Source organism: Miniopterus natalensis, chromosome X, assembly GCF_054644295.1.
Source record: "Miniopterus natalensis isolate mMinNat1 chromosome X, mMinNat1.hap1, whole genome shotgun sequence".
Taxonomy (NCBI): domain Eukaryota; kingdom Metazoa; phylum Chordata; class Mammalia; order Chiroptera; family Miniopteridae; genus Miniopterus; species Miniopterus natalensis.
Window position 1 is genome coordinate 103,598,803 of NC_142103.1, and position 14,657 is coordinate 103,613,459.

The 14,657-nt window shown below is 46.0% G+C and overlaps 1 protein-coding gene across 1 annotated transcript in view; it reads right to left on the reverse strand.

Moving 5' to 3' along the window:
* CLCN4 (Cl-/H+ antiporter 4) overlaps positions 1-14,657 on the reverse strand; it is a 50,903-nt gene that overhangs the window by 18,687 nt on the left and 17,559 nt on the right. The window contains exons 2-7 of the mRNA XM_087813668.1: positions 12,880-13,035; positions 12,276-12,375; positions 7,712-7,899; positions 6,092-6,214; positions 658-864; positions 477-557 (exon numbers count right to left, since the gene is read on the reverse strand). Coding sequence (XP_087669794.1) covers positions 477-557; positions 658-864; positions 6,092-6,214; positions 7,712-7,899; positions 12,276-12,375; positions 12,880-13,005 — 825 coding nt within the window. The 5' untranslated portion in view covers positions 13,006-13,035. The remainder of the gene's footprint in view (positions 1-476; positions 558-657; positions 865-6,091; positions 6,215-7,711; positions 7,900-12,275; positions 12,376-12,879; positions 13,036-14,657) is intronic.

Sequence of the window (14,657 nt, forward strand, 5' to 3'; positions counted from 1 at the left end):
ATGAAAATTCTATAAAACTCAAACTTCAGCATTCATAAGGAGAGCTGTGTTGGGACACAGTCATGCGAGATCACATGCACATTGTCAGCGGCTTTCCCACTACACACAGGGCTGAGTGGCTGTGACCAAGACCCGGAGACCCACAAAGCCTAAAATAGTTACTATCTGGTCCTTCACAGAAAATGTTTGCTGACCTCCAGAATAGATCTATTCGGGTTGCCAAAAACAAAAATATGCTTAATTAATTTGGTTGTGAGAAAGAGAGGACACTGCAAATCTTCCAAAAAATTTATATTGGCAATTTTTCAAAACAGATACTTAGCAGCAAAAATCGTGGCTCCTTAATGAGCTGCAGGAATCATGTCACTGCTCCTTTGAGTCTGGTCCTCAGAGGGCCTTAGATGGAGGCCTAATGCTGAGCTAACCATCCCTGTATCCCTCAGCCAACACCCACATTCCCTGGCCCCCGCGCTCACCTCTTCTAGGCTGAAGAGCACGCCGCCAATTGGAGCACCAAAGGCCACGGAGACTCCAGCTGCGGCTGCAGCTGAAAGTACCTGCAAGGCAAAGTGTCCATGTAGCCTGAAGCCATTCATGAAAACAAGCGCCTGCGGGGGGGGGGGCACCTCCCAGTACAGAGAAGCTGAGCCTGCTCACCTCACGCCTCTTGCCCTCGTTCTTGCTGTACTTGGAGAAGAGGCTGCTGAAGAAGTTGCCACAGCAACAAGCCACGTGCACCAGCGGCCCTTCCTTCCCAAGGCTCAGGCCCGAGGACACTACCAGCACCAGGGTGACGGTCTTGATCAGCAGGGTCCACTTGCCCAAGTAGCCCCTGATGATGAAGCCACTCAGAATGGTCTTTATCTGCAACAGAGGACAGAAAAGAGGAGGTGTGAGCTGCCTCAGTGCCACAGCTGGAAAGAACTCATTCCCCTGAGAGGTATCGCTCAAGCCTAGAGTCACTGAGTCACATCGAAGAGAGGCTGCTTTCATTTCTGATTTAGCTATAGCTTTTTAGTAACAGAATTTATATTAGCATATAATTTTATATTATACTAATGGAAATGTGAAACTAGTGCAATGCATAGCCAATCTTAATTATTCCTAGAGTGGTAAGATCATAATGAGGGCTGAAGAGTAATTATCAGAGTCTCATTTTATTTGTGGCATTTTATCCTGCTCACATTACCCTCTGTTGTGTTGAAAAGAGACATGTAGCTATTGATTTTAACTGTTAATTTTTAATTATTGAAAGATGTTCAAGACACAGAGAGAAAGCTGTGTGACAAAGCACACAGAACAGCATGTCAATGGAACTTCAGGTCGTGTCTGTGGGTCAAATGCAAGCCCACTGCCTAGTGTTGTATGAACCACACACTAAGAGTGCTTTTAACATTTTTAAATGTAATACATAAAACAAAACAAGACTCCTAGCCTTTTAGTGAGAAGAGTTGCTCCATTTTGCCTCTTGGTTCACAAAGCTGAAAACATTGACTGTCCTTTTCCAGAAAAGTCTGCCAATCCTTGCCGACTCCTGCTGCAGGGAATTGGTTTATGGGTGTTCACCTCCAATTCTTTCAACTGTTGTATGTGTGTGAAAATATTCTTAATACCATGTTGGAAAAAGAAGATGCTCAATGTTTTCTAATAACGCACCTCAGAAGGATGTGAAGATGTGTGTATCCATGACGACCCCTCCCTTCCGATTCCTGCCCTCTTGTATTGAAAAGGACTTTGACAACAGGTAGAGTTGCCTCACTCCGTTTTCAAACCCACCACATTCCGTAAGTGCCACATAATGGCTTTCTTCCTGAAGGTGCACATGAGTTTGCCTGATGCTTTGAGAATTCAACTGGGTGCCAACCTAAGTGACGAACTTCGTATATTGGAGCCCTCTTCCTCCAAACTATATTCTTTGCGATACAGAAGCATCACCAATGGGTAAGTAACTTTTCACCTGAATGGCTGAAATGGAGTAAATATTTACAGCTGGCAATTTACAACCCTGTAATCATAAATTAATTAGGACACCGAGTAAATCAGCCAGTGAAATTCATGGTCAGTTTCTGTTTTTCCATTGTATAATAAACAGGGCAATGTTATCTCTTGTCAGTGTCTGGACATTTGCATCACTTCAAAGTGTCTTCTGAGTGGGCATTTCTCTGCCAAGGAATCAATTTCTCAAAGAGCTATAGCAATCCTTCTCAACCTTGGCGCTCACTGGACTCACCTCAGGAATCAGAACCCCAGAGATGTGATGTCATTGGTGTGAGGTGTATCCTGGGCCTGGGGGTTTTTACAGTCTTCCCAGGTGATTCTAAAATGCAGCCCAGGTAGAGAACCACTCACTGCTCCATTCCAGGAGAAAGATGGAGAGCATGTGAGAAAAACTCAAGGCACTCCTTCCCGTAGAACGTGACTAAGGTCTTCTAGCTACACAATCAGATGCTATTTCTTGCACTAGCTGTTAACTAACAGTGGTTAAACTGACCTTTAACAAGTAGCACTTGGCCTACTTGAGCCTGGGCATCTCAGATTCATTTACTTGAGGGGTGTTTTATTATGCCTGCCGCAATCATGCCCGTTTGTGTTGCCTTGAATAAAATTATCTGTAATTTTTTGTCAGTTAGTTAATGTGAATTTGGACCCTAGGGTAGAGTTGAAGAGCCTCATACCATTTAGAAAATTACACGCATCTCGATTACCTGAGCCTCCACCAGCCAGGGCATGTGGTAAATTGAACAATGTCATAGGTACTTTTTAATTCTCTAAAATGATTTGATAAAATTGCCATGATCAAATTAGGGACTAAAGAAAGTAAATTCGTTCCCACTAGATGCCCAAATCCAATCACTTGCTTTAATTTGAATTAATAGAGACCAAATCAAGCAGGGTTTTAATGAGATGAACTTCAGCGGATTTATTAAAGGAGTTAATAAATATCTGTGAGAGCGTTCGGGTTTTGTAATGAAACACCAGCTCAAAGCAAGTTCTAAGAGGACATGATTTCTTACATAGTCAATAGCGGTTCTGATAATGAAGCAAACAAAATAGAAAGAGGACTCCTATGCCCGGTCCTCTCTAAATCCCCAAATCCAAGAAGAGTGTTCGCATTTAAATGCGCTTTAGAGCCAGTAGACAAGAGCATTTCTTACAGAGAAAAATGTTCTCTCAATTTGCATTTAAAATGTTTCCAAAGGAATTTTCATTCTGTCATCAAAATGCTTCAGAGGCCAATGCTGGGGAGGGTGAGCAATTTTTAAACCACGCAGAAGTTCCGTGCGGTCCCCGCTTGTCGGACACTGCACGCCCCGTAACAGCTGAAAGCAGATCAGTCCAATGATGGCAGGCATGGTTCCCAAATAGCTTAGTGAGTGTCTCTGCTAAAACCAAGAGTGGCCCTGCATCTCAATTTGAGTGCAGTCAGTTTACATAGTTAGTTGGGTCTTGACTGGGAGGAAGTTCTTTATATCCAGAAACAATTTATTTCCATTTGTTACTCTGCCCTTTCCCTCCAAGAACTGGGGTAGGTACCGTAACCTTAGTAATATCAAGCTCTATTATAATAGTGAAACTTTTGCTACTACTGAGTCATGATAACCAAAACTTAATTATGAAACCTCCACTGGGTTACTGACACTTTAAAAGACTATTGTGAACTCTTTTATAAATGCAGGAACGGATGGTACATAGTATATGTGGTTAAAAGCATATGAATGAAACAAGTGCCCATGTGCTCACTGCCACACTTGGGAGAACAGTGGGCCCTTTGAAAGCCCAGTGTGGGCTTCCTCAGGGGGCCCCCTCCCGCACCCTGATCGCCTCCTCGCCGCTCTTTGCAGCTTGGCAGTGTGCGCGTCACTAAACGATGCTGCTGCCTTCGGGCTGTTTAGCAGCATCGTGTAACTAGAATCATGCTTTATATATTCTTGCGCGACTGACTTCTGTCACTTGAATTCACTATGTTGAGTTTCATCCCCATCAGTGTGTTCCTTGCACTTTGCTCACATAGGAAACTTCACGCTGAACTCAGCATTGTGCCCCTTTTGACAACTCTCACGCAGAGAAAGACACGGGCTTCAGATGAAGACAAAGTCCGGGCCCTCCGGGCAGCTCAGGTTCCAGCTCCCTGTGGGGGTGCAGGCCCACCCACTGTGCCTGCACCCCCACTTCATGGAAGGCGAAGATGGCATTGCCGTCGGCCTTTCACAGCTGCTTTGAGTTTCCCGCCAGTTCTCCATTGGCCATCTCCTTATTTTTACAAGGTGGCTTCAATCAAAAAATGCCTGCTGTTGGCAGCGGGGTGATAAACTAAGATGCCAACATCCATCGGTTCTTTTTAACGTCCGGGGTGCCGTAGGTCATGGGTATTAAATAAAGTACAGTAAGTTCTGCCATAATTGTTTTGAAAACACAAATTTGTTCCAATGCGATTCGGGCACTAGGGAAGAACTTGAGCATAACAATCTCGCACCTGTTTACGCACAATTTCATCCGGGAGAAACACGGGGTGAGCACAGAAAACGGCACCAGCTGAGCCCAGCCGGGCAGGACGGCACAGGCACGGGCCTCAGACACCTGCCGGTTCACACGTGCACTGGGGAGCACACATGGATTCCTAACCATTTCACGTGTGCAAAACTGGGCTAGTGTTTTTATTGGGCTCCTCTTTCTTCCATGTCACCAATGGAGTTTGTGAGTGTGGTGCCCCAAGCCTTCTTCGCCAGCAGCTCTGTTCGTATTGTGTGATTGTGCAGAGTGCTGGGATCCTGCAGTAATATGTTCATATAAACCCTCACAAAGTCAGCATGATGGTAAGATCCTATTGTGAATTAAGGACAATTAATATACCCTCAGGGAGCTAGAGAGTGGGCAGGCTCTAGAAGCTGCCACAAGGTTTTTGTTAATTCTCCATATATCTTCTTGGAACAAAGGACCATTTAAATTTCCAACCCAAATTCCTAACTTTTTCAGGGCTTGGATTGAGCCCTCCTCCCAGTAAATTCTATTGGGGTTTCATGCCCCTCTATTTCATCACTTTGACTCCCATTGCGCATGTCCAAAAGTTTCATTCCATCGTCTAGTTTTTATTGCGCATGTGCCGAGTAGAGGAATTTTTTTCTGTCACTCCTTGAACCAGACATGTCAAGCTTTTCTCCCAACAAGCTTTTAATGATTCGAGCCCTTTCCATGAACCACCTGGGCCAGCGGCAGTGTTGGCGGCACCAGCGAAGCGTGTGGGTCGCCATTATCGCTCACATCTTGACACTTGCTGTCTCCACTGCCTCTGGGCACAGCTGAAGCACCGACCCAAAGGAGAACTGAGCCGCACAGCTCATAGTGATCATCTAAGAACTTGCAGGTTATTTCTGGCTAAAATGTTCACTCTCTGGGCTTCTCAGGAATTAGCCCAATTATCGTTATTCTACCCAGTAGATCATCCTGGGATTGAAGTCTAGTCTCCGGCGTTCCTCCTAATCGATGAGGTCACTTCCCTCATACTTAGGTTGCATGGAAGTGCTGGAAAATATCAGAAGTCTGAGCTCACGGGGGTGCGTTCACAGTGCATGCCCTCACGTGGAATTGGGTTTTGTAAAGACTGCTATTACTTGTCGCCACAAGAGCAAATCGTGGCAACGGAGTTTACCCATCAGCAAACCTTCTGAGCAACAAACTTCCATTGTTTCTTTCTGCATTACATTGCAGATCTACCACAAGTTACAGAAGTACCACATTTATGGGTGTAGTTAATGAATTCTGATCCCACACGCTTTGAGGGTTTTGTGTGGTTTACAAACAGAAGACTTTATTCATCCGAGAAACAATAGAGCATAAATCCTGAATATAGAGCGTAAATCCTGAGTTCAACTCCCAGTCTACCAGCTTAGTGACCTAGGACAAGTTACTTAACTTCTCTGTGCTTCAGTTCCTCAACTATCAGATGAAGAATAACAGTGCCTACCCCACAGGTTCATTGTAGGGAGTAAATGAGTTAATAGGTGTCAGATGTTTGGAACCTGTCTCGGCCGCTAAGTGCTCCGGAATTATCTGCTGTTCTCTATCCGCACAGGAGAGACTCGGCCCCACTCACCTCCGGTATTCCCGAGCCGCAGGCGTAGGGCGCAAAGACGCGCACCAGGGAAACAGCCAAGAACGCAAACAGCAAGGCCCACAGGATGTACAGCAGGTAATTCAGGATGTAAGCGCTGGCGCCCTGACCAGACACAGAACGAGAAGGAACGGGTGAGCTGCGGCAGGCCCGTGTCCCGCCCTCCCCGTGATGTTCACCGCATTGGGCAGCTTCGGTCTGGGTCCCAGGTCGAGGAAAAGGCAGCGTTGCTTTTGTCGTCTGCCACTACTGCTACAGTAGACACCTGCAGACACAGCCAGCATCGGCGGCCCCTGGGCGTATTAGGAATGCAGAGCCCCAGGCCCCACCCCAGCACTACTGAATGAGACACTCCCAAGGAGTTGGGTGCCCCGCAGAGGCCCTGGATGCATGCTAACGTTGGAGAGGCACTTCTAGACCGGGCAACTTGTTCTCTCAGAACAATTCATTGAACCATTTCTCCCAAATGACCTGATGTTTGGACAAAGCTTTCTGGACCAAACACAGTCTGGGCTCCTTGGTGCTCAGGCCCTGGTCTGCTGGGTGGGGACCACATTTCTCTGGGTCTCAGCTTCTTGCGACCATCTGGATGACTCAAGTGCAGGGCAGAAAAGCAAGGTCACCTACAACGCAGGCCATGGCCATGGCCACATGTGTGCCTATTAAATGCAGAAACATGCTCCAGGAGGCTGCTTGGCCCTTTACACTCACATATATTCACACCTATGTGCTGAGAAAGCCAAATGAAGAACACATATCACCCGCTTTGAAATGTACCTGTTTCAGACTAAACATAACTTCTCACTTTTGCTAAAGGTAATTCTTTGAATCAAAGTATAAATCTTAGAAACGACTAAAAAGATGGACGGCCATGTTTCCCCCCAAAAAATATACTGCAAGTAGGAGAGAAGAAATAAAATATGGTGCTCGGCCAGTTTTGCCTGTCCACTGCTGCCAACCCCAGGGGATTTATTCTGGAAGTGATGGAGAACACTGAGAATGTGTGAGATTTCAAGATCCCATCTACTTCTGAGAGTTGAAGAAATTAATTTTCAATTCACCGGGAAAGAGGTTTAGCAAAATGTCAAAGGGCATTGCAAACGTCATCAGCTGAAGTAAGTCCATCGGGCAACAAAAGTGGAGGCAGGAGGAGATGAATACATTACATTTTCCGAGAAGAGTTCCAATTGAACCATCTTCGCATTTCCCTCAATGTGAACCTTGGCAACCCAGCTCCCCCTCACCTGGGTTTCTGCCCCGTCAGTGACCTGTAGTCATTGTGATAGCCACGGAATTTGGTGAGAAGTTAACCCTTTTCCCAAACTAAGAGTTTTATACGGATCTGAAGCTCTAAGGGCATGAGGGCCAGCGCCCAGTCTGTGGTTCGCCACTCCCCCCTGTGCCTGGGCATTCCTGCCATAGGAGGCCCAGAAACATCCTATGCCATGTACTCATAAAATTCAGTGGAAGGTGACAACTTAAACCACAGTGAGCTACCACCTCACACTTGAAAGTGAAACCACAGAGTCACACGCCCAACGCTGTCCCGAAGTGACTGCTGAGTGGCAGCGTTCCCATTCGGGACCCCGCCCAGAAACCCACCTCTGACTGATTCACCAGCAGTTCTGACCATTTCTGCCACAGGGGACACTTGTCTCTGTCCTCAAAAGTGGTCTCAGTGGAGGTCCAGCAGCACTGCTCATGGCTGTACCAGAAGGCAGACAGGCAGATCCCCTCCTTCAGGTCGGTCATCCAGTCCACAGCAAGGTCGATGACCCCGGCCAAGGTGCCTGCAAGAAACAGCAAGAGCCATTTAGAGGAATCGCCCCACGATGACATGGTGAGAACACACCCCACGAGGCCAGCACAGGAGCACAGCAGCCGAGAAGGCCACATACCAGAGGAGGACGCAAACTCCCACAGGTGCCACACACAGGAAGTTCCTTCATTGTCATGAAGTCTCCTGAGCATTTAGGACGTGGGAGAGGCAGTGCCCAGCCCAACGAGGCACAAAGGCCATGATGTGTGGTCCTCGGTTGCTTTAATCAGGCAGATGAGGGACATGCAGGTCTTTGCTCATCATGAGCCACCAAAGCCGAGCAGCTTGCAGAATCCATCCCTCCAAAATTCCAGAAATAGGGTGCGTGCACCCTACAAATGACATAACCCCGTAACGGCCTCAGCAGCAGGAGGCTGGGGTCACACACATTAATGTTTCTCAGGAAAGTATGACAATTCAGACAAAATGGAGGCATGATGACAGCCTCACTGTTCAAGTAAGGTTTGGCCACCAAATGGGAACCAAACTTGGAAAGTCTCACTTATTTGAACTTTCTGGATTTTTTAAATTATTGTATAAGGGATAGTGGATCTATATAAGTAAATAACCACTTTAAAGTCTGGTAGAAGTGGGATAAAATAGAGTGTGCACTGGGCCACAGAGGGCTACCCTGGGTATCTTTCCAGAATAAGCTAATCAAGTCTTTTATCAAGGGAGGAAATACTCTCGGGCTACTAAATTTTTCAAACTTTTGTTGAATCCTTATTATAATATCACACCTACCTGTATCAACACCAGAGGCATCCACATACCCTCACTGGGGCTCACCCCTCCCTGCTCCTCCTTTGTTACATCAAAACTGCCCATTGTTCTTGGGAGAACGCCTGAATCCCCAACAGGCCGCAGACTCAAACAGCTGGCCCCTCGTACCTATCCAGCCTCATCTCTCTCCATCACTAACCCCCACACCCGCCCACTCCATGTTCCTGGAGCCCACCAAGCTCTTCTCTCTGCACCATCTCAGGCAGCACTGTCCTCTCCACACCCAGCAATCTCCTATTTATCTTCCAGATTCTGGCACTTACATTACCTCCTTCAGGAAGCCTTCCTTGATTCCCTAAGTTTGGGTTAGGTATAATTCCCAGACATTTACCCATCACCATACCTATCATATCCTGATACCATGATTTTATATACATACTATCTATATAATATATATTATATCATGTTGTATATTGTATAGCATGTTACAATGGTGTAGACACTTCCAAAAATAGTCTGGAAGTTCCTCAAAAAGTTAGAGGTACCATCTAACCAAGCAATGAAATGAAAACACACATCCACACTAAGACTTGCACACAAATGTTCACAGGAGCACTATTCACAACAGCAGAAAGTGGAAGCAATCCATATGTCTGTCAACTGCTAAATGGAGAAAGAAAATGTGTTACACCCACACAACGGAATAGTATTTGGCAACAAAAAGGAACGGAGTGTGGAATGGCACGGATAAACCCTGAAAACGTCACGCTGAGTAACGGAAGTGAATCCCAAAAGACTACATATTGTATGAGTCCACTTACAGGAAATGTCCGGAACAGGCAGACAGAGAGACAGAAAGTAAATTGGTGGTTGCCAGGGGCTGGGAGGAGGCAGCGGACACTGGAGCTTGATGGCTAAAGGGCATGGAGGTTCTTTGGGTGCCGATGAAAATGTTCTAAAAGGGATTGTGGCGATGACAGCACAACTCTGTGAATACACTAAAAACCACTCAATTTTATACTTTAACTGGGTGAATTGTATGGTATGCAAATTATACCACAATAAAGCTGTTATATACATGCACACACACACAGTGCATGAGGGGCATGAGGCTCAGGGAGGGAGAAGTGTACTTTTAGAAAAAGTGATCAGGGAATTCCTCAAGGGAAAGATGACATTTGAACAAAGACCTAAAGAAGGTGAGGGAGGGGTCCTGCAGATAGCCAGGAGCCAGACCCAGTGATCACCCTGAATTCCACCACCATTCATTCATTCATTTATTCATTCATTCATAATCACATTATCCCACACCCAGTCTTCCTGCCTAACTCTGCTTCTCACAGTCCTGAAGTTTCAGCTTCCTTCTATGTATGGAATATCAGCAACGCCCAGTGGTGATTGCTGATAAACGCTTCACTTGTGGAGCAACAGCGACACCCTGTGGTGACTAGTAATAAATGCCTCGTTAATGCTTCTTTCCATGGAGCAACAGTGACACCCAGTGGCGATTCATAAGAACTGCTTTGTTGATGTTTCGTTCCGTGGAGCAACAGTGACACCCAGTGGTGATTCATAATAACTGCTTCGTTAATGTTTTGTTAATGCTTTGTTCTGTGGAGCAACAGTGACACCCAGTGATAAATCCTGATAAGTGCACTGCAGAGGAGACCCTAGATTTCTCCATCTCAGGAGTCAGAAGATAATGTCCAGGATGCCACTGAGGAGATGACAGGCCAGGCAGTGGGACACCTGAGTCCTCTCCACCAGCTCTGGAACAGGAAAGTGAATGGGACAGTTTGGTGGATTTCCCTTCAAGGTACATCCAGATCAAAAGAACACTTTGGCAACCTTCTGTCAGTATCATGTCATTCTTGCCTTCCTCCTATATTCGTTTGCTGATGTGTCCATGAGCTCGCCCTTCTCCAGTGGTTCTCACCTTGGCTGCACATTAGAATCACAGGTGGAGGGGGACAGGAGGAAGTGAAAGGGGTCTTTACTCAATGCTAGGGCATCATCTCCAAATATACTATTTGAAGCTCAGGCAGAAGTATTTTTTTTAATTCCCCAAGTGATTCTTCATAAAAGAACTGACAAAAATCGGGCTGACAGTGAAGCCAACTGGTCAATATCAGGTTAAAGACAGCCTAATCAGGCCCTTAGATTAGTCAATAAATCTACACTGTGCTGTTTATTCCAGCAAGATGCCAGAACATCTATCCTGGATTTCTTCATTCCTCTATTCATTTCTCCTCCTTAGGAGCCAAGGATAATGATACAGTGTATGATTTTAAAATCTATTCTAAACAAAGACATCAGAATTCACAGCAAGCTCCCACCTTACCTACCTTCAAAGGTCTTCATAGAAGCAGCCAAACAAATTGGTGGCAATACACCGAACATCCATAAAATCTAATTCCCTTCCAACACTGCTGCCATTACACACTGGGAACATCACTGGGAGAGAACAGACTGGGAGAGATGTACGAACAGCTGCTGTGACTAGAAGGAAAGGAGTCCCCCTTAAGCACTCCTCTTGGCTCTTTTTCATATGCTGAGGACAATGAAGCCCTTCCTATAATTGTATATGGAACAAATGAAGAAGCACCTGGAAATTGAAATCCTCAGTAATCACAAAATCTGTATCTGTGCCCCATTGGTGTTCTGTCTTTCTTAGAGCATTTGCTATATTCCACCCATATTATGGTCATTGTCTGGTCCATCCTATAACCATAACTCTTTTGCTATTATAGGCAGGGGATTTTATTAAAGGAATCTCTTTAGCACGCTCAAATTCTTTATTCTAGACATTAACTTTCCAGCCTCCTAAAAGGAAGTAAGCTTCAGGAAACAATTTCCATGGAGAGCTGGTACACTGGATATTAAAAGTGCAGGTTTCTCCTCCACATATTCATTCATTCACTCTGGAAGCATGGTGCTGGGATTATAAAATGAAGGACGCAGAGTCCCCGAGGGTCTGAACAATGAATGGGCTGGAGGTATCTCCAGCTCCTGAGGTGTCTCACATTATTTTGAATGTCTTGGGATATTTGCAATTCATTCCAGGGTCTCCTAGTATTAGCAAAAGCCAGTCTCATATGGCATTTTATTATTAAAGATCAAAATTTCCCCATACTTTCTTGCCTTCTTCATAAGCAAGTAGTACAGAATGTAAAATGTGTGCTTTCAATAAAATTCAGTATGGCCATAGACTTTCACACTGTGCGGAGAGGCCGGCCAGCTCTCCAGTTACAGCTCTCCAATGACCACACTCGGGCCCTGCCTTCGGATCTTGCCTATGGATGACAGATTTTATGTTCAATGCATGGGCGTGTATTTTTTTGATTGATTGATTTTAGAGAGAGTGGAAGGGAGAGGGAGAGAGAAACGTCAATGGGCTGCCTCCCTACTGGGGACCAAGTCCCCAACCTGGGCATGTGCCCTGACTGGGAATAGAAGCGGTGACCTTTCAGGGGCTGGTCATGTCTTTTGCTCTTGGATATTTCAAGTACTAAATCCCTTGCATGAGATAAAAGAGAAACACTCCATTTTCAAAATAGCATCCCAACAGCTGGCGCTTCGGGTCTTGGCACCTCCGCCTTGCCCCGGGAGTACCCTTCCACGTACCTGCCAGCAGCCCGATGAGCAGCATGACCACCCATCCTGACCAGGCATCGAGCAGGCCCTTGATGAATTCCCACACGGACTCCTTGCTTTTGCTGGTTATCTAGAAACAAAAGACACAGCAGTTCATCCGGGTTTATTCTCCAACTCGCACCTCCTTCCCTGAAACCTTCCTGGGGAAACAGGGTGGTTGGGAAGATGAATGCAGTTAACCAACTGATTTCCCACTCACATTATTCTTTCATTTACCTACCACCATGACAAAATGGGCTTTCTAGTTCAAAAACTTCACTTAATTAAACAAACTTACTAAGTGCAATTTAACATAGGTTAAAATAGGAAGTTATTCAAAATGGTGGCACTGAATCAATGTCTCCCTTCAGAATGACCACTTCTAAAGCTGTGTGTGACACAACCTCCCACCCAAAGCCTCTGGTATTGTAGTTACCTGACCGTATCTCTGCCTCTCCCACAGCCCTCCCCTTCCTTAGAACCTGGTCCACCCATGACAACCAAACCTGAGCCCGAGCTCCATAACTGCAATGGAAGCCCGGCCTAGCCATTTAAAGGAATCCCCTTCAATGTGTCTTTTATGAACACCACCTACCTTTCGGTGTCTGTCAGTGTCCCGTGACTTTTCCCTCAGCCAGTCAATGGTGTGGAAGTCCTCATATGTCCCCACGTCAGGGAATGGCTCATCGAGAAAATCCATCAGGTTCCCAGAGCCGCTCATGGCTCCTGCATCTAACCATGCTAGTTACACCTGGGAGAGAAGACCTGTGGTTAAAAACGTAAGCAGGATGTCTGCACAGACCCGGCAGAATGACCCACTTGCACCATTTCTTATATAAGAAAGAATTATTTCAGTGTAGCCATCTCTGCTGCAATTAAATATATATGTATATCCATACACACACAGTCTGTCTTAGTCAATATGAGCTGCTCTAACAAAAATACCCTAGACTGGATGGTTTATAAGAAACAAATTTTATTTCTCACAGTTCTAGAGACTAGGAAGTCCAAGATCAAGGTGAAGGCAAACTAGGTGTCTGGTGAGGGCCTGCTTCCTGTTCAGAGATGGCCATCTTCTCCGTGTGTCCTCACCTGGTGGAAGGAACTTGGGAGCTCTCTGGGGTCTCTTTTATAAGGTCGCTAATCCCAGTCACAAAGGTTCAGTTCTCATAATCTACTCACCTCCAAATACCATCACACTGGGGATTAGGTTTCAACATATGAACTTAGGAGACACACACATTCAGTCTCTAGCACAATAAATTCTTGTTATTCGCAGAACCATTGGAAACAGCAAAATTACCAATGAAAAGACACAAAAATGTGGAAAATGTGGCACTAAACAGATTGAAAGGACCCTTGTTTACTGTGTGAGAGCTGAAAGAAGGCTACGAAGCACTAACTTCTCCCACCTCGGCTAGAAACGTGCATTTCTGGAGCCTCAAGCTTTTCTCCACTCTGCAAGCGCACATGTTTGTGAATGGATGGGAAAGTGCCACATGCACTGATCAGGGGCTTACAAATAAATGTTAGCAAGTAGGCAAATTCACAAACACAGAACCACAAATAATCATGATCAACTCTATACATTTCTGCAAACCCTCATGTTCTGCAAAAGCAAGGTGTCAAAATGAGAGGGCTGGAGGGGTAAATGGGGTTGAGGCATACCACGCAAGATCGAGTCATTGCAACCAAACCAATCACTGGCTCTGCTCGGACATAAAATAGACCACTCAGGAAGGCAGCCCATGTGGTTGTCACCATGGATGTTCAAAGTGCGTAGCAACAGTAGAGTGAAAATGCTGGCAAGACTTTGAACTGACTGGTGGGAACAAAGGTAACGTGCAGAGGGCAGTGGCCCTCCGTGCCAGGGGGCTACCATGGGGATGGACAAGGGGATGGGCAAGGAGGGCAAGGACCACCTGCTACATGAGCCATCCTATGCTCGGAACACTTGTGTTCCCCCCCCAAAAAAAATCATATGCTGAAATCCTAATTCCCAATGTGATGGTAGCAGGAAGTGGGGTATTTGGGAGGTGATGAGGGCATGAGGCAGTGCCCCATGAATGGGACTAGTGACCTTATAAAAGACCCCAGAGAGAAAAAAAAAAAGACCCCAGAGAGCTCCCTTATTTGCCCCTTCCACCATGTGAGGACACAGCGAGACGTCTGACTGGGAAGAGGGTCCTCGCCCAACCATCTGGCAGCTTGATCTCAGGCTTCCAGCCTCGGGAACTGTGAGAACTAAGTGTGTATTGCTTAGCAGCCACCCGCTCTGTGGTATTTTTAAGAGAGAAACAAATGGCTACAGCAGCTGGAATTGACTAAGACAAGCACCATGCCACGCAGGCAGCACAGGCCCTGGGCAAGGAG